This window comes from Procambarus clarkii, chromosome 76 (genome assembly GCF_040958095.1).
Source record: "Procambarus clarkii isolate CNS0578487 chromosome 76, FALCON_Pclarkii_2.0, whole genome shotgun sequence".
Lineage (NCBI taxonomy): Eukaryota > Metazoa > Arthropoda > Malacostraca > Decapoda > Cambaridae > Procambarus > Procambarus clarkii.
This window is the reverse complement of record NC_091225.1, coordinates 15,708,876-15,734,416: the sequence shown is the minus strand read 5'-3', so window position 1 is coordinate 15,734,416 and position 25,541 is coordinate 15,708,876. Positions and strand designations below refer to the sequence as shown.

At 38.2% G+C, this 25,541-nt stretch overlaps 1 protein-coding gene across 1 annotated transcript; it reads left to right on the top strand.

Annotated features, from left to right (window-relative positions):
• Positions 1-8,825: 8,825 nt before the first annotated feature.
• LOC138357185 (serine/arginine repetitive matrix protein 5-like) lies at positions 8,826-9,495 on the top strand. The gene is made up of 2 exons (XM_069313834.1): positions 8,826-8,907; positions 9,074-9,495. The coding sequence occupies exons 1-2, from the start codon at positions 8,826-8,828 to the stop codon at positions 9,493-9,495; spliced, it is 504 nt and encodes a 167-aa protein (XP_069169935.1).
• Positions 9,496-25,541: the final 16,046 nt, after the last annotated feature.

Below are 25,541 nucleotides of genomic sequence, written 5' to 3'. Positions count from 1 at the left end.
TATATAGACACGTTGTGTGTATACACACGTTTACAAGTGTATGTACACACGTTTACAAGTGTATGTACACACGTTTACAAGTGTATGTACACACGTTTTAAAAATGTATATACACGTTTGCAAGAATATATACACAATTGTAACCGGAATTAGCACAAACAGCAGATGAACCAGGCCTAAGGAAACCAAGAACTTTTGTTACGTAAGACAAAATAAAATAACATTTGACACTCAGTAATAAACACACACGCATACAGGGGATTCATTTCTCACAAAGGGGAGCGTATGTACCTGGTAGTAAAGAACTAGGGGTCACTCGCGATGCGTAAAACGTATTTCTCATGAAAGTTCGTTTACGCGATTGTAAGGAGTTACAAGAGCGAACGTCTCTCCCTTCCTCCATCCTTCTATCTCATACACGTTCATTAGAAAACTGTTCACTAGTTTTTTAATGAGTGTGAAAACAAACGCTTGATCCAAATGCACAATCACACACAAATGGGATGCACTATAGGGAGTGATGTGGTGGAGGCCGACTCCATACACAGTTTCAAACGTAGATATGATTGAGCCCAATAGTCTCAGGAATCTGTATTCCAGTTCACTAACGGTTGAGAGGCGGGGGTTGAGCCGAAACTCAACCCCCGCTAGCACAATTAGATGAGTACAATTAGGTGATTAGGCGAGTACACGCACACACACACACCCGCAGACTCATACATATATACACCCACAAACACCAGTCGATTAAGGAATGCGAAGCGAGACCCCAACAACCATATGGCAATTTGCCCCCCCTCCCCCCCCCCAAACTTCAACTACGAGTAAAATTAGTTGAGTACATACATTACACACGGGAGGCTGGGAAAGACATATCTCACTCTCTCACTCTCTCATTCTCTCATTCTCTCACTCTCTCCCTCTCAGCCTCCACACAACAAAGAAACCCTCATCGTATAACAATAACTGTCAACCTGACGTCAGCTTTCGCATTCCTTCAGATTAACTATAAATTAATCGTATTAAATCACAATAAGGAACCCATCAAGTTTGAATTATGGCTACAAAGAGAATTTAATCCAGTCCTCATTGGTTTTCGCTGATGCAAGCATATTGGGATCCGATGCTCCAGTCTTTGTAGAAAAGAGGATTCGATTTTCAATTCGAACTAGGACACAAAATTGAATCTTTTACAGAGAGGACAACTCGGCCTGCACTCCTCGGCTTTGGAATGGTATTTGATAAGTGACATTGCATTAATAGGCGAGTTAGGGGTCTTGTCAAGGATTGCATGCTTGCAAAAAGCACGCAAGTGCGGCACAAATATACATAGGTTATATGCAAACACATAGGGGGAAAAAAAAAGAGCTCGAATAAGAGAATATATCTCGAGTGGGAAGCAGTGGGTCAAAGTGAAAAGGGAGATCAGAGTGGCGAGAGATTACGATTGAATGTTAACGACCAAACAGAGTAGAGAGAATTATTCATATCCATGTTCACGGGCTCACCATAGCCCGTGCTACTTGGAACGTTTTGTTCCAAGTAGCACAAACAACAACATATCCATGTTTCTGGGTGACACAAAGTTTATGAGACTGGTCTGTAATATGGCAAATGTAGTCCGAATACAAAAAAATATACAGTCAGAAGGCTCTAAACTATAGACCGGTGCCTCTGACAATTATTCTTTGCAAAGTACTGGAACAATAAATCAAGAAGAGATTACATGGAGGACATGGAGAAGTTGGACCTTATAACAGAGGGCAACATTGATTAACTAGTCCAGTATAATTACGCATAACTGAATTGCCTTATGTACTTTCGTATATTAATACATCTTCAGAAGGAATGGACATCTTCATTCCTTCTGAGAATGAATTAATATACGAAAGTACTTAAGGCAATTCCTGTTTCAATTCTTCCTCCGTGGTCTGATACTGTCATATATATATATATATATATATATATATATATATATATATATATATATATATATATATATAATATATATATATATATAATATATATATATATATATATATAATATATATATATATATATATATATATATATATATATATATATATATATATATATATATATATATATATATATATATTCGAACGTCACATATTCACTGCATACTATTTTAATAATACAGTCTTTATCACTGTCATCTTTACTACAAACAACCTTTTACATTATACCCCATATAAACTACACATTTATGTACTATATATACTTGATGGAATACCCGTCGATTCCCGTGTTGGCCCAGTACCTAGGTCGACTCAAGCACATGTGTCATTATGTAGCAAATGTGTCTGGATGTATCACGTATGTCAGAATGCATCACTTATGTTAGCTCAAGAAGCTATCACGAGAATTTTACAAAGTTTAAATAACCATAAATTAAAAAAAAAAAATACGACTTGTACTATACCCGTTTCAAGCAGTCGACCACGGTAGAATATCTATACATGTACCTAAAATGAGAGTAGGAATAATTTATATATTTGTCTTGCCTATGACACGGCGATTTCACTCATGTATCTAATATATATATATATATGCAGGTTACTTTTACTTAGTGGTCGTCATTATGTGAATTTGTTGTGCATAATGTCTCATTGTATGTGGACAATTGTGAATAATGTCTCATCCGATGTGGGCTGTAATGCTAAAATTAAAGATATCAAACTCGGTTTCAAAATTATTACATGAAAGTATCAAAATGAGATATTACATTAAAAATCTCTTGTAATTTAAATATAATTTCACTGGAATGAACTGAATGAATACGTTTGAGAATATATCATTAAACGATGAACCCTTTGATGTCATCTCATATTTTAAATACTTTTTTCTTATAAAAATTAAATACTGCGGATGGATTTAGTCTAGCCACAGGTACTGAAAAATGATCACAGCATTTTAAATAACACAAACGGTCCACCTAATTTTCAGTCTAGATACAAAAAATAAAAATTACTCTTAAGTCCATCATTTAAAGCGTCGTGATTAAATATATTCACTTTTATTCATGTGAAATATGCACAATTTATTCATCGGTAAAACCATAAATTCATGAACGTGCGTGCTAGAAAACAACTTTAAAAAATTAGATTTAGATCTTTGATTTTTTTATCCGGTTTAGGGGATGCAAAATAAGTCTTTGGGAAAATGTGTGGGTAAAGTGAGTTAGCCTTGTCTGTTAATCTTTCTTATTTCAGTAGACACCTGGATGGTGTGTTCCAGCAGACACCCGGATGGGATTTACTAAAACTAAGCTACATATAATTCATGAAAAATATTTTGAAATAATTTGTATGTGTTGCAATATACTTGCAACACATCAGTACCTTACATAATACTAGAACGGGTACCAGGCGGTGCCCGGGTACTCTCCCACTCTTTCTTAAATCTTCCCCCCTCTTCCCCATCTCTCTCTCCTCCCGCAACATCGCGCCTCTCACCATTCACCTGTTCCCCTCTTTCTCAGACACCCCTATTCCTTCTTTCCACACTCCACCTTTCCTTTCCTCTCCTCTCTCCATCCCTCCCCATCCCCATTTCTGTTCTCACTCCACCCCATCGCCCTTCTCTAAAAAAAATTAATATTCCCGATCATTTTCAGATTTCATGAAAATCGAAGGGGGTGTACAGATTGATGACTCTGCGAGTAGAGGCGTATGGAGGAAGCTTAGGACTTAAAGCTTTGTATAATAATTGTTTAGTGACTGGTGGGTTCTTGCCTGTTGTTATTCATATAACTTTATTTTGGGATATTTCAGTTGTTCATTCGATAGAAGCGGTGGATTGCTACCAGCTACCACAGTGGTACACCATCCATTGCGGGTGCACCTTCTACTGCCGGTACTCCATCCGTTAAAGGCGAACCTTCTACTTACAGATGTAAATATATTTCAAACATATGTCCGCCCATACCTGTGTTGTTCCCTAAACAAAACTCTATCATATATAATTCAAAAGCTTTTCCTGTTGAATTCCTTTACAGAGGGTGAAGATTTAGTGCATTACCATACAGAATGAATAAATAATCATTCCTTTCCTTATTCCAGTTTAGGGAGGACCCGACCTCGCGACCTTTTGTTTCCATTTAAAAGCTCAGGAATCAATCTTCGGATTTCCCCTTAAAAGTTGGATGTTTTGTTTTAAAGCTTATTTTAATGTTAAAAATACTGAAATAGGCTTCAGGTCCGCTGTCGAGATGATGGATAATGTTCAGTTTTGGGCTCGTAATTACTTAATACAAATGTTTATAAGAACAATTATGTACACTTTTGTGAACAATTAATGAAAAGTAAAGTATCTGTAAGAAACGTGTGAACCTTGAGTAGATTCAATGTCTGTTTCAAGTACGTTGCTTGCAAATATGCTTATTAAAAGCAATCAGGTCATCTTATAGATAGTAGGGCAGTCATTGACAGGTGAAGGGGCTACCACTAACTCGTTGGGGGGGGGGGGGGTGAAAGGGCCACTAAAGATTGGTGGGTGATGGAGGGAATAGTACAGACAAGTATGTGGTAGTGGTTAGGTCACTATAAGCTGGTAGGTGGTGCTAGCACCAATATAGATTCGTGGGACCACTACAGACAGATACGTACTAATGGGACCATTATAGGCTAGTGGGTAATATTTTGAACCAATTTTGACGAATTAACGCATCTAGAGAAAGCTTGGCTAACGTCCACGAAAACAGTGTCTCTGGGAAAGAAGCAGATAATGCACGAGTGACCTAAGAGTAAAGCTCTCCTGTATAAACGTCGTCTGACAAAATACAGCGACCACGGTTATAGTCAGAGGCACCAAAACACACCCATAATTTACACTGGGACGCATCTCCCGTGATGTATGGCCAGTGTTATGCAGATCTCCTCTCGCTCTATGCACCCAGGCCAACATAACTTGGATATGCGGGCGCATAGGGTGAGACGAATGTCAGACAAGTTAAGGAAATGTATGTATGGTGGAAGACGCATCAGTCTTCGAGCACAAGTTCCGGGCATAAGTTTCCGGGCTTATCACCTAAGCGTGATAAGATAAAGACATAGCAGGCGAATCTAATATAAACTGTTTTTTTTATTCGATATTTTCACCGAGGGATGTGTGTATAATAAATAAATTATATATATATATATATATATATATATATATATATATATATATATATATATATATATATATATATATATATATATATATATATATATAATCACAAAACCCAAGAGGATTCTATGTAGAGTCACGCGAGTGTTGTCTTGGTAAACATTAAATGGCTTCAGTCTTAACAAGAAAGCATTTGTTGGATTACCGGTGTTTTACTAGCAGTAAAAGTCTGGCATGCTTTGTATCTTATAAGTTTCACGAGATAATTCTAACAGTAATGGGGACTACTTGTGCAGCCCTTAACTGTACAGCGAGACACCAGAAGGGCGTAACGAGATGCGTCTCCATATATGGAGAAGAACACTCCGAATAATGCCACTATTGTTCGCAGCTATAAAGCTCACTAATCCTACACACAACTAGAAAGAATTTTGGGCAACCGTTTGTGTCAGTGATGTGTTAAAAATCACACATCCCAATTGCTTTATTGCTACCAAGTGCACTAAACTGTCATTAAAGCCGGGCATAAGTTAGTGGTTGTGAATATAAGAGATCCTCTACCTCATACATGAGCAACTTGGCAATGTATACTTTCCCTTTAATGCAACAAAGGTATTTAAATGGTGGTAAAAGTTCAACCCAAACAATCGTTTATAGAACAAATATCTAAGAACCGTTCAGAGTGCCATCACCATAACCAGCACAACAGTACATATACCGACTATCACAGGCGTAAATAAGTCAGTATTCAACTGTCAGGATAAGTATTTTATACTGTATCATAAACAGTTTTTCTCAGATATATATATATATATATATATATATATATATATATATATATATATATATATATATATATATATATATATATATATATATATATATATATATATATATATATATATGTCGTACCTAGTAGCCAGAACGCACTTCTCAGCTTACTATGCAAGGCCCGATTTGCCAAATAAGCCAAGTTTTCCTGAATTAATATATTTTCTCTAATTTTTTTCTTATGAAATGATAAAGCTACCCATTTCCTTATGTATGAGGTCAATTTTATTTTATTGGAGTTAAAATTAACGTAGATATATGACCGAACCTAACCAACCCTACCTAACCTAACCTAACCTATCTCTAAAGGTTAGGTTGGGTTAGGTAGCCGAAAAAGTTAGGTTAGGTTAGGTTAGGTAGGTTAGGTTGTCGAAAAATAATTAATTCATGAAAACTTGGCTTATTAGGCAAATCGGGCCTTGCATAGTAGGCTGAGAAGTGAGTTCTGGCTACTAGGTACGACATATATATATATATATATATATATATATATATATATATATATATATATATATATATATATATATATATATATATTAGAGGCTCATGCGTTGTTAGGCCTAGAACTGTTTTGAAAATTGGTTTTGGTTTTGTGTTATGCACAAATATATTTATATTTGTATTGAGTATTTACTGAGTATTTACCGTACAGTCTGGAAATGATTGAAACATGTTTCGTGTGGTAGGTTCAGATTAACAGTTGTACTAAATAAAGACTATTGTACTACATAAGGACTATTACATATTCGGATAGTCTACATTCTGTGCATAGCTAGAACCTGCCAGCCTTCTGTTTGGAGGACTGGATAGTATTGGAGGCTCAATCTTTCCGTCCTCACAAAATTTTGTTACGCTGTAATGAATAAGTTAATAAAACTTATATATATATATTTGTATAATATACTTAAACTTGTATAACTCTTGCTTATACTTGTATAACTCTTGCTTATACTTGTATAACTCTTGCTTATACTTGTATAACTCTTGCTTATACTTATATAACTCTGCTGTGCAAGTCAACGTTTAATTGTGGCTGCTCATTGCCGTTAGTTGGCTATCAGTTCACCTTTAGCGAAGATTATGCAACACACGACCATTAGAGTACTCAACCAATAGGCAATCACTCTGCCATATATCCCACATCACTATTTTTACTTTTTATTGGCAGCAGCTATATCTAGGCAATTTACAAAGGATTACAGTGTAATTCAAACAACACAAGATCATTAGATCCCAACTAGGCTGCTTGTTTACGGGAAGCTTATGGTCTTGCAAACAATACAAGATGCGGATTTATATAGAATTACTTGATAAATCTAGTTTTAATTGTACATACAGTATTACTCTGGTTATGAAACTTGGTAAGTTCTTCCATGAGTTTACTTCTCGTTTTAACTTAAAAAAGTTAGTTTCGCTGTCATGAAATAGATTATTTCTAATGTTTAAATCCATTATGCACTTTGTCTTCAGAGGTGCAATTTATTAATGTTCTTATGAGTGAAGATTGTTATGCTCTCTGATAATATTAAATACTTGATCAAACACCTGTTATTATTTTGTAAAGACGGAATAAAATCAGCTTTGAAAGGGATTTCGTATGATTTATTTTCCTTTGTTGTAGCGTGAACTTTGTTATTTGGTTCTGAACAAAATCAATTTTTTTAATAAACTTTCTCATATATAATATATATATATATATATATATATATATATATATATATATATATATATATATATATATATATATATATATATATATATATATATATATATATCACGTGTTAATTTCTTCGTGATTTACACACAGACACGCACATTTATAGGGGTACCACCTCAAGTGCAATTGTAGGGACCCATAGCCTCGGAGAAGAAAATAAAGGGTATTCAGAGAATAAATTCTCCCTGAACACTTGAGTATTTTCTTGTCCTACCACCCCTTCTGTATTATTATTTTATACGATATAATATATATATATATATATATATATATATATATATATATATATATATATATATATATATATATATATATATATATATATATATATATAGATGACACTGACATCGCACGAAAATTAGACAAGGAATTCCTTAAGAATTTTCATATTAATTAATGCATCTCCAGAAGGATGAATATTACAAGTCAGTGGTAGGGGTAAATATGCAGGAAGGATACAAGTGAGGTGAAAAACAATATCTTTAGTTCATGAACATAAGAACAAGAGGAATTCTTGTTCGTATCTTCATGACTAATAATATGCATCCTTCTGAAGATGTATTGATTAATACGAAAGTATTTAAGGATTTTCATGTCGCGGTCAACGTCACATTTTTCCATCACGTGTTAATTTCTTCGTGGTTTACACACAGACACGCACATTTATAGGGGTACCACCTCTAGTGAAATTGTAGGGACCCATAGCCTCGGAGAAGAAAATATAGGGTATTCAAAGAAGACAGTGTAAATTTTCCCTGAACACTTGAGTATTTTCTTCTCCTACCACCCCTACTATATTATTATTTTATACGATATATATATATATATATATATATATATATATATATATATATATATATATATATATATATATAAAGAAGCTTGAATGATCTCCAAGCCAATATGGAACAGAAAACTCATCACCCCAAAAGGATTCGAACTCGGACACAGCCAGGGGCTCCATGCACCTTAGTGTGTCCAGTACTTTCACCACTAGGCCACGACTGCTAAAAGAATAGGAAGTCGTAAGACACTTAACCCAATTCCCAACAGCACTCGGTGAACCATTTTGGGCAAATAACCTCACACGCAGGGGACCACGTGAGTAATATTTGTGCGAAGAAGTCTGAATGAACCCCAAGCCAACATGCAACGGAAAACAAGTTTTCTGTTGCACCGAGGTACCCGAGAGATAGGCAATTATTGTGGGTTGCATGCTGAGGAAGACCGTTAGTTGCCCTACGGCGGGAGGAGGAGCCTGGATAAGTCTAAGATCTGGCTTCCTGTCCTCGACATGGAGAATTAAAATAAAAGACTTTGCTTACACTAACGAAAAAGATAAATGAACGGAATACAGGGTGAAGTCAACCACCAGAAGGAGAGATTAAGGGCAAGCAAAAGAGGAGATCAAGCACCAACGGAAGAGATCAAGCACCAACGGAAGAGATCAAGCACCAACGGAAGAGATCAAGCACCAACGGAAGAGATCAAGCACCAACGGAAGATATAAAGTACCAACGGAAGAGATCAAGCACCAACGGAAGAGATCAAGCACCAACGGAAGAGATCAAGCACCAACGGAAGATATAAAGTACCAACGGAAGAGATCAAGCACCAACGGAAGAGATCAAGCACCAACGGAAGATATAAAGTACCAACGGAAGAGATCAAGCACCAACGGAAGAGATCAAGCACCAACGGAAGAGATCAAGCACCAACGGAAGAGATCAAGCACCAACGGAAGAGATCAAGCACCAACAGAAGAGATCAAGCACCAACAGAAGAGATCAAGCACCAACAGAAGAGATCAAGCATGACAGAGCTCCCACAATATCAGAATCCCGGCGCAGGGTATCAACCCGGCCGACATTTCATTAAGAACGTTAATGGACTTTTGACTACGTGAATAATTAACCAGCCGGCTCTTTTTCCGACCATTGGACGCGTGTCATACTTTATAACCCTTCAATATCTCTGTGGAGGATGTTTGGTGATCTTACACTTCACACTGAGAGGAGAACCCTTCTTGATCTCTAGGCGTGAGTCAGCATGACCTCTAACAGCGTAAACATGGACTTGATTTTTCACCTTAAAGCACAGCACAGCTCGTAACTTCAAAGACTCCGCGCTACAGGTAATTCTGGGAAATTTTAACGAGCGTTGTACAAGTGTGACGGGGTTTCTCTAGGGGTTTGTAGCATGCTCGTGCTGTCTCTCTTCGGTCACCTGGAGAGACATTAAAGAATGAGGAAGAGACATAAAATACAAGGAAAAACGCACAAAGAACAGTGCACGCAAGATGATTGAGGTGAGGGATAAATCTGATGAACAATAGGTGTTGGATTTTGAACACCGAGGGGGGAGAAAAGGCAATAATATTGATAAGCATTAAAAGATGAGCATAACTGAAGGGAAATAGAAATCTGAAATGGAAGTTGTGAATGACTGCAATAATAATACTGAGGCTAGCATAGCAGTGCCACACCTCCTTCTCTTGATCTGCCACAACGCACAAAATACAATGTGCTAACCAAACAGAAACGTAGCAACCCGAGCAACCTAACCACTTATTGCATAAAACGTGAATATTTGAGAGCCGTTATTTGTCTTAGTACTGTACTTGATAATTTGAACATTAGGGAACTATAACGTACAAAATTAGACGTACTAGTCAAGAGGACGGGTAATTAACACAAGTAGGAACCACCACACTGTCACGAGCCCCAAGGCTCATCACAACAACCGTCTCTTAAATACCAGTTGGAGGGAATGGGCGAGTCGACGACCGGCTGGTAGTTTTTCAGCTGGTTCAAGCAGTAGTTAACGGTTACCCCGTGTCTCCCTAATATACACTTCCCACCACCACTATGTCTAGGATTTTTAAGCAAGACGGATACAAGTACTGGCTAGCTCGACCCTTCTAGGGAAAACATTTCCCGTCTCCTCCACAAACTGTGATCCATCTTGGCGAGACTTTGAAAGCTTTGCCACCACTCCTAACCTCATCTAAATTCAAGCCATGCAAGCTAAAGTATGACCGCTCACCTAATAACAACAAGCGTGTCTACTATGTTATAACTCATGCATCATCTGCGCTCATTTCCATGTGAATGTTAAATAAACGAAGCGCGGCAAATAAAACATCCCTCGGTAAGACACTAACTTGTGAAGCTCTGTTATGTAATTTAATGTAAAATTCCTTAAGCCAATGGACGCAGTCGTATTTTAAAGTTAATCTTACAAAACCCAGAACAAGTTGGTAACTTGACCAAGTAACAAGCTCGGTCCTCCAGCTTGTGAGCTGAAGTTAGGTTCAACCTTGCTATTGCAACCTAATTATAATATAAAGAACCTAGATCAAACGGACATCGGGTTAACGAGCAATAACTAAGATCAGTAAACAGATTTGCATTATAAATATGCAAATACGTATATTGCATAAAAATTGTCTTAACAAATGTCACTTTTTAATGCAATTAACAATTTCGAGGCACATGTAGATCAGTTTATATGACTCGGCGACAATAAAATCTATCGTAGCTGTTTCCTCATATTGATCACCGTCTTCCCATCACACTTTCCTTCTCCAGCGTTCCCTTCTGGTTCCTCTTCCTCTCTACTTCTGTCTTCCCTTCCTCCACCTTCATCATCTTTTTGATTTGAGCCTCTCATTGCCTCTCTCCCTGGAGAATGGTCGTCATTACTTGTGGTATTTCCTCCTCTTGTTCTCCATCTGAGGACCGTAATGAATTGTTATTGTATTCTAAGATACAAAAAGTCCCTTTGAAAGACTCACTCTTTCCCCTTTTGCCTTTGGTTTACTTATTCGTGTATCTTTCTCCAACTCAACTTTTTCAATTTCCTATCCCTTTTCTCTCCCTTTACTCATACTTTCGTACTTTTATCCCCTCTCTTCTCCCGGTTATTTCCCTCTACCTTCCTCACGTCCTGCATTTACCTGTGTTATTTGCCTAAAATGTTAATTTTAATTTCTACAATGAAGGCGAAGGAAAACCGCAACAGGAAGAAATGACTGAGGATGATATCAGACTTGAGTTTGTACGGCAGAAATTTAAATGTTTGAGGAAGTGAACAAGATGTGGAAAAAGGGGTGGCTGAAAGAAAAGGAAGATTGAAGGGTTCAAGGTCGACGTAAGGGAAGTTAGGAAGGTTCAAAGGAGGGAAGGTAAGAGATGGGAGGGTTTAAGGGAGGGAAGGTAAGGGGAAAGAGTACGGTTCAAGGGAGTGAAGGGGGGATGGAAAGGTTCAAATGAGGGAAGGAAATGTACTGGGACGGGTCACAAGAGGATAAGGTGATGGGAGGGTTAGAGAGGGAAGGTATGGGGAGATGGAAGGGTTCAAAAGAAGGGATGTACAGGGAGACAAGAGGCTTTAAGGAAGGGAAGGAATAGATGGGAAACATGCTGGCACAAGAGACGGAGAACCCATCCTCGGCTGTCATAGAGCGATCGAACATACTTATTTATGTTCAACAGCCGCACTTAGTTATGTTCAACATGCCAATATAATTATTAAGAAAAGGAAGCGGTACCTTGTGTTGAATGATTAAGGAGTTTGGCCACCCCAACGCACGGTTTACCAGTAGACTGTAAATACAGCCATACAGTATTCATTTATCTATTACTGTATAAGTCAACATGCTTTCGTCTGTGTATGACATATAATTATATAACATATTTCATACATGACGAATACTCTAATATACTGGATGGTTGTGAACTTTCAGATAACCATAAGTATTTGATATCGTATTTTGGTTCCCATGGATGATTTTCATCATAAATTGACACAAATGGAACAAAGAAATAGGCCTAACTCTGCACGCGTTTTGGTGGCTATTATTCTTCGTGGGAAAATGATTCCCCTGAACGGTCCCCACACCCACAGGCTGTACCAACTCCTCTTTTCTCTTTCTTATTATCTCACTCTCTACTTTTTTTTAGGTGGGAACCGAAACAGACGACTTCTAACTTCTGTCAGGAAGCTGGGAACACTTTTCTCTCTCATGGTAAGCCTTGCTCTATTAATTTTGTCTAAAGTACGACTCGCGAATATCTCTGTCGATCCCTGAGCTACGATATTATGTCCCTCCTCCCCTACGTCACCCTCGCTTATCCCCTTTACCATCCTCTCCGTCCATTCACTGCCACCTCCCTCAGCTTGTAGGCTACCCCTATCACCTCCCACCTCCGCATTGGCTTTAGTCCACCAGCTCCCTATCAGTACTCCCATACCCCTCGGCAGTAATCCACCTCCCCTTTGTTTCATTCCTCTTCCCTCGGCTTCAGCCCCCCATCATCTCGGCTTCAGCCCCCATCACCTCGGCTTCAGCCCCCATCACCTCGGCTTCAGCCCCCCATCACCTCGGCTTCAGGCCCCCTCCAATCGACTTCAGCCCCCATCACCTCGGCTTCAGCCCCCCATCACCTCGGCTTCAGCCCCCCCATCACCTCGACTACTTCAGCCCCTCATCACCTCGGCTTCAGCCTCCCTCTCCTCTTTACCGCTTATCTAAGACGTCTTTACAAGAATGGAAATCTGTTGACTCTGGCACAAAAGAAATGACTTAAAAAATGATCCTCTCCCAACTTTTATGTTCGAGCGAGTGAAGGTCAAGAAAGTTTACCGACTGCGCTTCTCTTCAAGATATTGACCCCTTGACCTCGATAGCTCCTGTGTTGCTGTTCAAGGCTCTGGTTCCATCTCCAGGACCGGGAGTGGCCACGCTTCACTTTAGGCTGTCATTGACCTGTTATCTTGTAATGCAAGCACGGTGTGTGCTTAAGGTGAGACAAAGATTACGCTTAGGTTAGGCAGACTTCGTGAGAGAATGGCAGGGGTGAATCGAGGAAAGTAAGGAACTAAGGAAGAGGTTTAGATTGTAGTGAGGGAATAGTTGGCAGATGGGGAAGTTTATGGTTTGATGTAGGAGAATGGTATGGGTTGTGGGAGGGAATTGTATGGAGATGTGGGAGGGAATGGTGTGGATTGTGGGAGGGAATGGTGTGGATTGTGGGAGGGAATGGTGTGGATTCCTGAAGAGAAGTAGGGAGAGGAGGGAGGGGAGGATATGGATTGGGAGATGCGAATGAATTAAACAAGGAAAAGAAGGACATGGGTTAAGGGAGTGAGAGAGCAAAAGATGCGGATTCACTGGGGGAGAGAAGGATGTGGAAGAATGTAAGGTATGGATTAAAGAAGGGTAAGGTAAGTTCTCACTTCAATACTCGCATCCATATCGAGGGTTCCGGAGGAAATGTACACTAAACATTTATTATTGGGCCGCTATTGCGGTCCACAAGGAAGTAGTAGAGTCGTTAATCTCGCACTTTATGAACAGCAGATGAGTCTCATCGCTTTAAATACTTCACCAACAGCATCACCAACAATATCACCAACAGCGTCACCAACAGCATCACCAACAACATCACCAACATCACCAACAACATCACCAACATCACCAACAACATCACCAACAGCATCACCAACAACATCAACATCAACAGCATCACCAACATCACCAACAACATCACCAACATCACCAACATCACCAACAACATCACCAACAGCATCACCAACAACATCAACATCAACAGCATCACCAACATCACCAACAACATCACCAACAGCATCACAAACACCACCACCACCACGACAAAAATCAAAACAATAACATTAAGGTATCCAACATGAGCGAGGCGAGTAAAAGCAAGCAGAGGAGTCACCGGTGAAGTTAAATGCTACAAATTGAACAATCATAGACAAAAAAATATGGTCTCTAGGTTTGGGAGAGGTTTTTCCTCTTTCGGTTGAGTAGAAACTGGTTTCTATTACAGTGAAGTAAATGAAAAAGTGGAGAGTGGATGGGGAAAGGAGTACTAGGATGAGGTGCTTGTGGGTGGGGAGTTTTTGCTGTGGGGTGGTATGTGGGGGGTTTCTGGTGTTGGGTGAGACGATGGAGTGGGGTGGAGGGAGCACAGGATGGGGGTGAGGGGGCGTTGGCGAGTAAGATGGAGACTGGTAGGAAGAGTGGAAGGATGAATGAGAGAGGGAGTGGGAGAAATTGTAAAGGATTTTGTAGGAGCGCGAGGGATGAGTGGGAGTCGTAGGCGGAGAATGGGATTATTATTAACATCTTTATTGACAAAATTAATTACAATTTTGCCTAATCTGAGAATTTTGATAGTCTTATTAAATTGAGGTTAATGCTAGTATTCACTGTCACGCAGGACAGAGGGTCATACATAAGACAATAGGTCTAAACTGTAGGCTGAAGCACATATATATCATGGTTACAATCAATGTTTTAATGTGTGAATATGTGACAACAACTTTCTATTGTGCACTGCCACACAAGGGCAGGGATGGGTTCATAAGTGATGCAGCTTAGAGTATAAAATAGAAATTGTTCTTCATTCTTTAAAATGGACAAGCAAATTTTGGGTAAATTGTTAGGATGTCGTCCAGAACACCTGAGTCAATAAAATAGTTACACAGTTGGTGGTACAATAGGCCAGGAGGTCTAAAGTCCTTTACGGTTTCACATTCATCAATATAGTGTTCTAGTGAGTGCATTAAAGGTTTATCACAGAGTTTACAATCTGAATATTCTGGTAGTGGCTCAGCCTCACTAACCTGCCAGATGTGTCTATAGCCAAGGCGAATTCGCGCAATTACTACATCACATTGCCTGGTCCGGTTACTGTGCTGACCATACAAATACCTATTATTACAGAACTTGTCATAACTTTTAATACTGCAGCTTTCAGGTCTCTGTGCATTTCTTAGTTCTTCTAAATCTGAATTAATTTCTTTAATTTGTATGTTTCTAATAACTGCATTAGATAGTCCAAAGTCATAATCAATGTTTTCTTTCCTGCAAGCCTCATTGGCCAATTGATCTACAAAGTCATGTTTTTCAACTCCAACATGGGATGGGATCCACACAAATTTTATACAAGAATTATTATCATTGGCAAAAATTACATTCCATTTAATATTACAAGCTACTTCCGACATACATTGTGATGGGTTATTTAAGGACTGCAGAGCACTTTTAGAGTCACAGAAAATAACTCCACCACCATTGAGCTTAAGGTATTCAGTGGCTAGATAAATACCCAATAGCTCGGTCTGTGTCGTGCTTGCCCAGTTGTTCAATCTCTGTGTACTAGTCATGATCATTTCATTCCCTTTATACACTGCACATGCACAACCTGTTCTACCAGTGCCTAACTGCACAGAGCCATCAGTAAAGGCATAGGATTCAGTCGGTTTGAGAATTTGAAGATGACTGTCAATAGCTTCTAATGTTATACATCTCAAAATGTCAGTGTTATACATTTGTTTTACACTGATGGGAGTATAATGCAGAGAGACCTCCACATCTTTCCAAGGGGGAATATAGAGAACAGTTTTATCAGGGTTAAGAGATACATTCAGTTTCTGAAGATTATAGGCACAACAACTGAGCCACACACCGGAGAATGGGAGAGGGATTTCGGCAGAGGAAGTGTGTGGGAGAAAAAAAAGAGTGGAGGGTGAAGGGTGATTGGTGGAAGTGGGAGGGAGAAGTAAGAAGAAGGTGGACTCAGGAAAGGGATTGGAAAGGCCGATTCTGAGGGGGAGGGGGGGGTGAGTGGCGGAGCGGGGAATTGAAAGGGGAGGGGAGTGGGAGGGTTGCTGGTTGGCAGTGGCGGAAAGTGTTTCCCACGATGATTACACACTACAAAAACGGCTCGCTTTTCCACGAGTTTTCATTAAACGGAAACGTCTTGATCAGTAAAGATGTTAGTGCCTTAACACTACTAAAGATGTTACTGCCTTAACACTGTCTAGAGAGAGAGAGAGAGAGAGAGAGAGAGAGAGAGAGAGAGACACAGACAGACAGACAGACAGACAGACAGACAGACAGAGACAGACAGACAGACAGACAGACAGAGACAGACAGACAGACTGCAGGAACACGCAAGCCATAAATCACTCAGAACTCTAAATGACCCGACCAGGATTCGAACCCATGACGTCCAAGATCACCCCGAAAAGTACACGGTACCGTGACCACCGCACCATTGATCGTCTATAAGGATTGGTCAGTCCTGTTGCTTATTATCACATATCAAAGTAACAAGGTTATCGCGAATAACCTAATTCAATTACGGGCTCACTATAGCCCGTGCTACATGGACATTCCGTTCTGAGTAGCTAAATCTAAAACAAGAACAACATGTTGCTTATTAACTACTGACCAATCTTAAATGTTGGTTTAAGATTTAGTTTATATCGTAGGTGATAATTTAATCGGGACCTTCAGGAAAGGGCTGGAATTTTAAAACAATTCACGTAAACTAAACACATATTAAGATCACGCAATGTGACGTTGTGTGATGAGGGAGTGCATGTAGTTCCACCAATGACAGAAATTTTCGTTGTGTTCCCTGGCTTTAGCAGCAGTCTTTGTAATATTATTAGTAATGCACATGCAAGAGAAGCTCTTTTTTCTGACCTCTTGACAAATTACCAGGTTGTCACCACGGCATAGTGCCGATATTTACGTTTCTTTCCAGCTGGTATTATGAGCCTGAGTGGAGAGTGGAGAATTTAATTATAACTACAGAAGTCCGGAATGTTAGTAGTAGCGGAGTTAGTCTCTCTCGTTCCAGCAGAGAATTGATGAAATTTATATTTAATATAGAAATTAATTATATAGAAAATATAGAATATATTATATAATATAGAATATATTACAAATATAGAATATAGAAAATAAATTATATAGAAATTTATAATTGATGAAAATTAAGCCACCCAAGAGGTGGCACGGACATGAATAGCTCATAAATGGATTTATAGATCATAAGCTGTCTGTTTTCCCAGGGTCGTTAAAGTAGTTAAAACAATTAATAATAATTACTACAACAGATAAAAGTAATTACAGCGACGAAAGTTATAATGAAAATAATAAAAAAAAATATTTTCCAACATGTCAAACAAATTTCAGCAATTAATCAAAAGCATCCATTTATAGGAAAACATTTCAAACATTTATCCCATATATATATAAAAATGGATCAAAATTCTTACGAATGCATTATCCTTCCTATTAAAAGCATAGTAAACTCTCCCACATAATATCAACATAAAATTCTATTACCCAACACCACAAGCTCCACTAATACTCAGCATCCTCCATTAAAGAGGGTTAAATTCTCTTTACTCTTGACTGTAACACAATTTCCCAGTTAGGGGTTTTCTCTGACAGAGTATTTTATCTCTTTGTGTCGTGTCTGTTGCCCACCCTCGCTCAGAATTGTTCCAGGGGTCACTTGTGATGCGCATCTGTATCGTCTTTGCCTTTTCTCCAATGGTGTATGATCTATGTATAGTCCTCGAATATCTCTTCTTTTCCTCTGGATCATTTTAATTTGTATGTGTATTTTGGCCCAGTATGTACCTTGTATGACTTCCCTATTCATGGATTTTAGTCATGTAGTGTCCTCCGTATTGATTGTTCCATTATTCTACACTGCGCTTCCTCTTCCTGTATTTTCTTGTGTATCCTGTTCCAGTGTTCACTTATATATTTTCTGTTCTCGTATACTGTTACGCACTTTTCCTTTCTGTATTCTCTTATGCATTACCCATTACTGTATTATTCAAATACATGCGTACATTTTACGTCAATGCTCACGTATTGCACATTACTAAATATATATATTGTATATATATAATTCCTTTTAATAATTGTAATTTTTTGACGGCAGTGTTTAGAGGCCTATGTTCAGAAGAACAAACTGAACATGAAAATGGTATAATGCTTAATGTTAGTTCAGTTTCCATGCCTTACTTCTCCACTTACTCCTCACCTTCTCTCATCTCACCTTCCCTCACCTCATCTTCCCTCACCTCACCATCCCTCATGGCTTTCACAGAAACACACACTCATGAGATGTTTCGCTTTGACAAGAGGTCCGGGACGGGGCGGAATACAAAGGAGTAAACGATTTCAATTCGAATATTTTGGTTGGGTTATTTGTTTAAAGGTCACTTTACAGTGACTTTTTCGCTACAAACTATAAATTAAATTTCTCACCGCACATAATATTATCGTCACTGAAATTTCTCTTGGTTTCTTTCTGAAGTTTTTCTTCTTTCGGAAAGTTTCTTCCTGCGCTCAGCAAGAAACCGCTTAAGTCATAGTGGAGAGTCGCTGTTAAGGTACGCCACCGGGGAGTTTCCAGCAGGGCACTACCATCAATGTTTGATAATTTATTGTAAATACATAGAAATTGTAATGAAAAAATATTTGTAACTTGCTGGCTTTATAATAATAAAGTGTACACGTTAGAGTAATTGCTAATGTAAAAATCTCCATTAAGGTCTGATTATGACATTTTTCGCAATCTTTTTTCCTATCGTTCACAGGATGAGTATGGGGTTCACAATTAACTAGACGCTCTCGGCGGCAACAATCAACGGCACTGCCGGACAGTAACGAACATTTTAGGTTATGCAGGCGATGAGTCACAATAACGTGGCTGAAGTATGTTGACCAAACCACACACTAAAAGGGAAGGGACGACGACGTTTCAGTCCGTCCTGGACCATTCTCAAGTCGATTGAGAATGGTCCAGGATGACCGAAACGTCGTCGTCCCTTCACCTTCTAGTGTGTGGTCTGGTCAACGTTTTAGGTTATGCAGCTCAATTTTGATCGCCGCACTATAGAACAAACTCACTTGAATGTGTCTAGTCTCAGCTGGCATTTTTAATCACAGGAATTAAAAACCACCCTTTCGACAAGAGATTAAGAAAGCCTAATTTACATTCTTTCGAAAGACACAGATAAATTTGTCATATGACTGTTTATGGAAATTATTGAAATGGTGTAACAATGTGGATATTAATAAAAATATTAAATATGTCCAGAAAATAGAACAAGAAACAATCAGTACGAATTTATTACTTTCAGAAAAAAAGAAGACCTACGTAAATACTGGCTTTGAATCAGGGTTGTTAAATTATGAAACAGAGTAACATGATAGCACAGAATCGTTGGTCCCAGCGTGGGCTAGTAAAATACGAGTTTCGTCAGTTATAAATGGCAGTAGCCTAGCATGATCCAATAGGCAGTATTTGCATTATTATGTGCTTATGATATTTTTCTGCCCTTATTGCAAAATGCACAATCCTTTGTGCTTAGTCGTGACAAATACAAATTAATGAGGAAAGGTGTATGAAACGATTTCAGGCACAATACAGCTTAAAAGAGACAGTTCCCAGAAACAGTGAAATATATACCAGCTAACCTGTCGGCTGAGGAACATATTAACATAGTGTCGTAAGCATAAGTCAAATTCGCATAAATATACGAATAGCCGTCAAGAGTCTTTGACAAAAAGGCCTTCAGAGGCAATATACAGCCTAATAAGACTAATTCTAATTCTACACAACACTTACATGAAAATAAGATATAAACAAATACCAAGAGACGTGATTAGATCTGTCTCGGAGCTGAAAAAAATCAGTGATTTTATAACGTACATGATATTAAGAGTGATGATTAGGTGATGAAAGAGACAGTGTTCGAAATATGAAGCGTCGGGACCAGAAGACACTAGTGCCAGCTGGAGACACAGATGAACCGGACAGACGTCACGTAAAAACGTCTTCAACGTGTCACAAATAAATGGAACGGATTATTAGAGATCATAAAGACAAATTCTGCGAACAGCTTAAAAAGCTCAACAGGAAGAATGAAAGTCAAATGACCAGCAAATGGTAAGGCGGGGCTAGGGAACTATTGTTCAATCCTATAGATACATGTAATTAAATTCACATATCTACATTCCAAACACAAACATGTTTTACAGAAGGACTGTTAAAGTGGAAAGGATATTTATGTCCGTTTTTACACATCATCCCCTTAATATGTGTGGAGAAAGCCAATTAGTGGAGAGAGGCAAGGAGACTTGGTCGTGTCTCAGTGTTTTATCGTGGGTATAATTGAGCAAACGGAGAAAATTTCTTAGCGTTAAACTCGAGTGTAAATTATGTGATCGTATAAATAACCGGAGTTTATGTAGTAGAGGCAAACCATGTGTAAATAGGGCTTGCCTTGCATGGACCAGAGATCTATTGCACCGTTCTTGTCCGGGTAAAGATAAAACGCTGCTTGAGATCATTTTTGGTGCTGACTTCTGTATTGAAATAAGCATGCCATGTAGTATAATAGATGTAGCATAATAGATGTAGCATAACGGGTGAGGAATCACTAGATTATTTCAAGTTTAGATTAGATAAATTTATGGGCGAGTTTTGAGTTTGCATATAAATATGCGCTGTCTCGCAGGGTCAATAGGAATTATGCAGTCCTCCCTTCTTTCCTTCTTGTTTCCGTGGTTTTTATAAATCATAAGGCTTGAATAAAATTGATATACAGATATGCCAAGTTAACATGAAGCGAGACTGACGTTTTGTCAGTATTCAAACATGACCCAGGTTTGTGATTCGAGTGTAATCCAATTTTATTTAACTTTTGGGGAGCTTTTTGCGGATTTCTAATTCTGAATACCATTTGATTGATATGAAAATTCGTTTAACTGGGCACCTGTACATTTTTATACCGTCATAAATATTTTTTATTTTTACTATGTTCAGTTTGTTTCTTGTAATAGAATTTGAAGGTGTCTAGTGAATAACTGTTTTCTATTAATTACTACAAACTTCCTTCAAATAAGTTTGATTTACTTGCATCTATCTCGACGATTGCGAGATAAAATAATATATTTGTTTCAATCTTATTCAAATTGATTTTCGTTACTAGGTTTCTCCTATATTTAGATACAACAAATGAGAGGCTGTCTTGAACGTTTGCATCCACTCGGGTTAGTCCAGGCAGTTCATGAAGAGTGTTGAGGGGTAGTAACTTTCCTGAAAGGTTTCCACCAAATTTAACTCATCTCATTCCCAATGCATCCATGCTTCAAACACACAAACACAATATTCCCAAATACCTGCATGCCCAAAACGCATAAACCCAACATTTCCAATTCCCACTGGATTTAAGAGATCCCATTATGAGATCCTATCACGTTGCGTTGATTTTAAAACATTTCTTTAAAAAAGAAATATAAAGTCACGAGAATGACAATGAATTTTTGATGACTTTGCTAGACAAATAAAAATTTGTAACAAAATGTATTTATAAGCCCAATGCCTATAAGGAGATTGATATTTGAGATGTATAGCCCCAATACATATAAGGCGATTTATATTTGAGATTTATAGGCCCAATGCCTATAAATCTTACATTCCCAGTAACTCCAAGCCTAAAACCCATAAAGCAAACATTCCCAATGCCGTCATCTCAAATGCCCATAAACCCAACAGTCCCTTGCACCCTCAAGTAGATTCAGGTAAAGTCTGCTTGTCATTTCAAATGTTTAATTGAGTTACAAATGACAAAGCGACGAAGCTCCAGAAAGGAAAGCTACCTTCCTCTAGCATCGGTTTCCGATACCATGCATCGATTTCATCTTGCAGATTTCTGCTCTGGTTCCCAACAGTTATATCTTCAACAATTCAGTTTGACCGAGTGGTGTGAATTAGTGCTATCTTTGTAAATGCAATCAAGAAATCACATGCAGCAAAAATATCCTTCATGTTAAATACTATGTTGATGTCACGCCGCGCAATTTCGGCCTATGTAATTTTTGGAAAAGACTCGATGAAAAACCTTCAGAAATACAAAGAAACATTATTTTCTGTTACCTAAATTGTAAGATGATGACAAGGTCAATGTATTCGCTATTATTAATACAGCCTCGAGAACTCCTGCAACCCGTCCTCTTAAAAATAACGTCACTTTTCGCTCGTATACGCGCTATGGCCAAATTTGGACGTAATTTGAAATGAAATCGACTCACAAAAGTGACGTATTGTTCCGTTTTCTGTTTGAGTCGTCCGGCTTATTCGGTAAGGTTAAAAGAGGAAACTTTCAGTTAACGTTTTTCATAACGTTTTGAAACTTTATGAGAATTTCCTGCCCATCTAAACTATCAGAGGACCCTTAACTTACTGTTGTTAAAAAAAATCCAAAATTTATTTAAATTTTTTTTCATTTTCAAATTACGTCCATTTTCGGCCATACGGGCAAACGGCCAAAGGCGACGTTATTTTTAAGAGGACAGGTTGAGACAGGGCTCTTCACAGTATAGAGCTTTTCCCTGCATCGTCCCTATTATCAATCCGAGATGTACCTGCGATAGTGAAGTGGCAGACTAGTACGAACACCATGGTCTTATTGATGTAGGTCAGAGGGAACGAATTCAAGACACGAAGAAGTCAGCAACAATATCAAGAAGACCCCCACAGTGGCCATTTGATCAGCACAAGGAGAACCACAACCTGTGATAGTCAAAAGCATACAGATGGGGGTCACCCTGATGCCAAGCAAAGGCGGTGTGGGACTACAAATGTTACCCAACTTTAAAAAGATAGGACGAGGCGATGGTGCTACATTCAGAGAAACCCAGAAAACCAGCAAACGCTAACTTCATTCCATCAGGCTCAGAAGAAACTCATTTTGGAAACAAAGAACCAAGGACCGATCCGCTGTGTTTCCAGCACCTCAACACTACAATGCATCTAGGAAATTCTTAGTGGGTCCCATACACGCGACCCACCTTTGAGGAGTTGTAGAAGATTTTAGAGTTGTAATCTATGTTTTGTATGCAAAATATCATGCAACATGTAATCTAGCTCTTCTATTTAAGTAACTATATACACAAAAAATGCAGTTTATATATATATATATATATATATATATATATATATATATATATATATATATATATATATATATATATATATATATATATATATATATATATATATATATGAGAGAGAGAATTGATAGAATTATATATTTAAAGTTTCAATAAACTGTAGATTTCTTTAAAAATTCACGAAAAGGTGGAAAAGACGTTAGGAAATGAATGGATAAACACCACTTTGATTTATGCCTTTCATAAAGTTCACTGCCGAGGAAAAATCTATTCAGGGACTCTATCTCGATCGGCTCGTTTATAGCACATAAATCTTCAAACGTTCACTGCTACGACTTTTTCCATTTGAGTTTTCTCCAGTATTAATCAAAATGCCTTGGATAGTGCTAGTAAGTGATAGTTGCAATAATAATAATACCAGTAATCAATAATGATGATGAAAACCCTTCTCTCAGATAACTGGATTACAAAATTGGTATTTGTTATATCATCCAGATACACATGCGTTTGAAATCCTTTTGTTTAACGTTCCGTTCAGTTTACCGGCTTCTTCGCTAGTAGCACGCAATTTTTTTTTTTTGCGTATTAGATGGTTAAGGGCACCACAATAACTTTTTGATTAACCAGTAAGAAATCTTTAGGTCTGAAATTTAAGGTAATATTAAGATCTGAGTGTCTATATGCCGAAGGAAGGTACAATTCTCAAATGCTGGTAATTCATGCTATCAAACTGCTGATAATTTGATACGTAACACAAATCACATAATGGATCGGGCCCGATGTTTTTATACTAGTTCGGAGGTAGGATTGGTACTTCTAATCAATTAAAAGCTTAGTAGAGCGGGGATGCATCAGTCGGATAAAAAATTTAATCAGTAAAGGGTAAGATGGTTGTAAAACAGAGTAACTCCGTCGCGTAAAACCCGCATCAACACACTTCAGTTAATATATCACCATCACCCCACAGCTTCATAAGGTTGGGTGCATACTGTTCCATGTGAGTTATCACGTACTACTCTCAGTTAACCGTGTTATAGCACCCTCTGCGCTGCACACATTCATCACCAAATTCCACACAAACATTCACCATGTCAGCCCATCTCTTTAGTATCTCTTCCCTCTACCTTCGATACCAAATTAAACAGTAAATAGAGTTCTCTGTTGAATCCATGTAAGTGGGAGATCCAACGAGCCAAGCTGGCAGCAATGAACAGCTTCAGAGTTGTGGGTTTTAATGAAGTGTAACCTACCACAGAACATAAATTCTGGTGCTAGTATTCAGTCTATAGTCGCTTTGGCTAAAGGTTCCTAATCATTGCCAGGTACACTGGAGCAATGAAATTAATGAATTTTAACAATTAAACCCTACTCAGGTTTCCAACAAAGGTTGAAAACACTCAGTTTTAGGCTACAGAGTTACAAAGACTTGACCTCGCTAATCTAATTTCTACAGGAAATACCACAGTGCGACCTCGCTAAACACTTCTTTTCAGAAGGTATTCAGGAGATACTGTAATGTTATTACTCTAGCTACTTACTACTCGCTGTAGTTTGGGTTCGCTATCCAGCACAGTACAAAGGTTCCCCAGTTCCGCTACGATTGCACCCTGAACAAAAAAAGGGTAAGATAACAAAAACACATAAAATACAATTCAAATTATTATTATAAATAAACAAAAACATTAATTCTGACTATTAACAACACTTGGCAATCTATATGCCTTTGATTACGAAACAACTTCCTCATTACAGATAGTTGAATTTCAACAAGTAAATTAATATTTAGAATAACCTTGGCTCGCCGACGTATACAAGTGCTCCACCACACACCATGCTCTGTGGTATTAGAGCGGCTGGTTCCAAATCTGCACACATAAATAATATCAAATGAGACCTGAAGACATTTCAATGACTCTTGAAATCTGGGAAATGTAGGAACGCGACAGCAATAAATAGAAATAAAAATCCTTTGGCAAAAAGTAAATAAGAACGTACCTGCAAATTGATGATTTTTGTCCTTCGAAGACACTAAAATTATTACCTGTAATAACATGG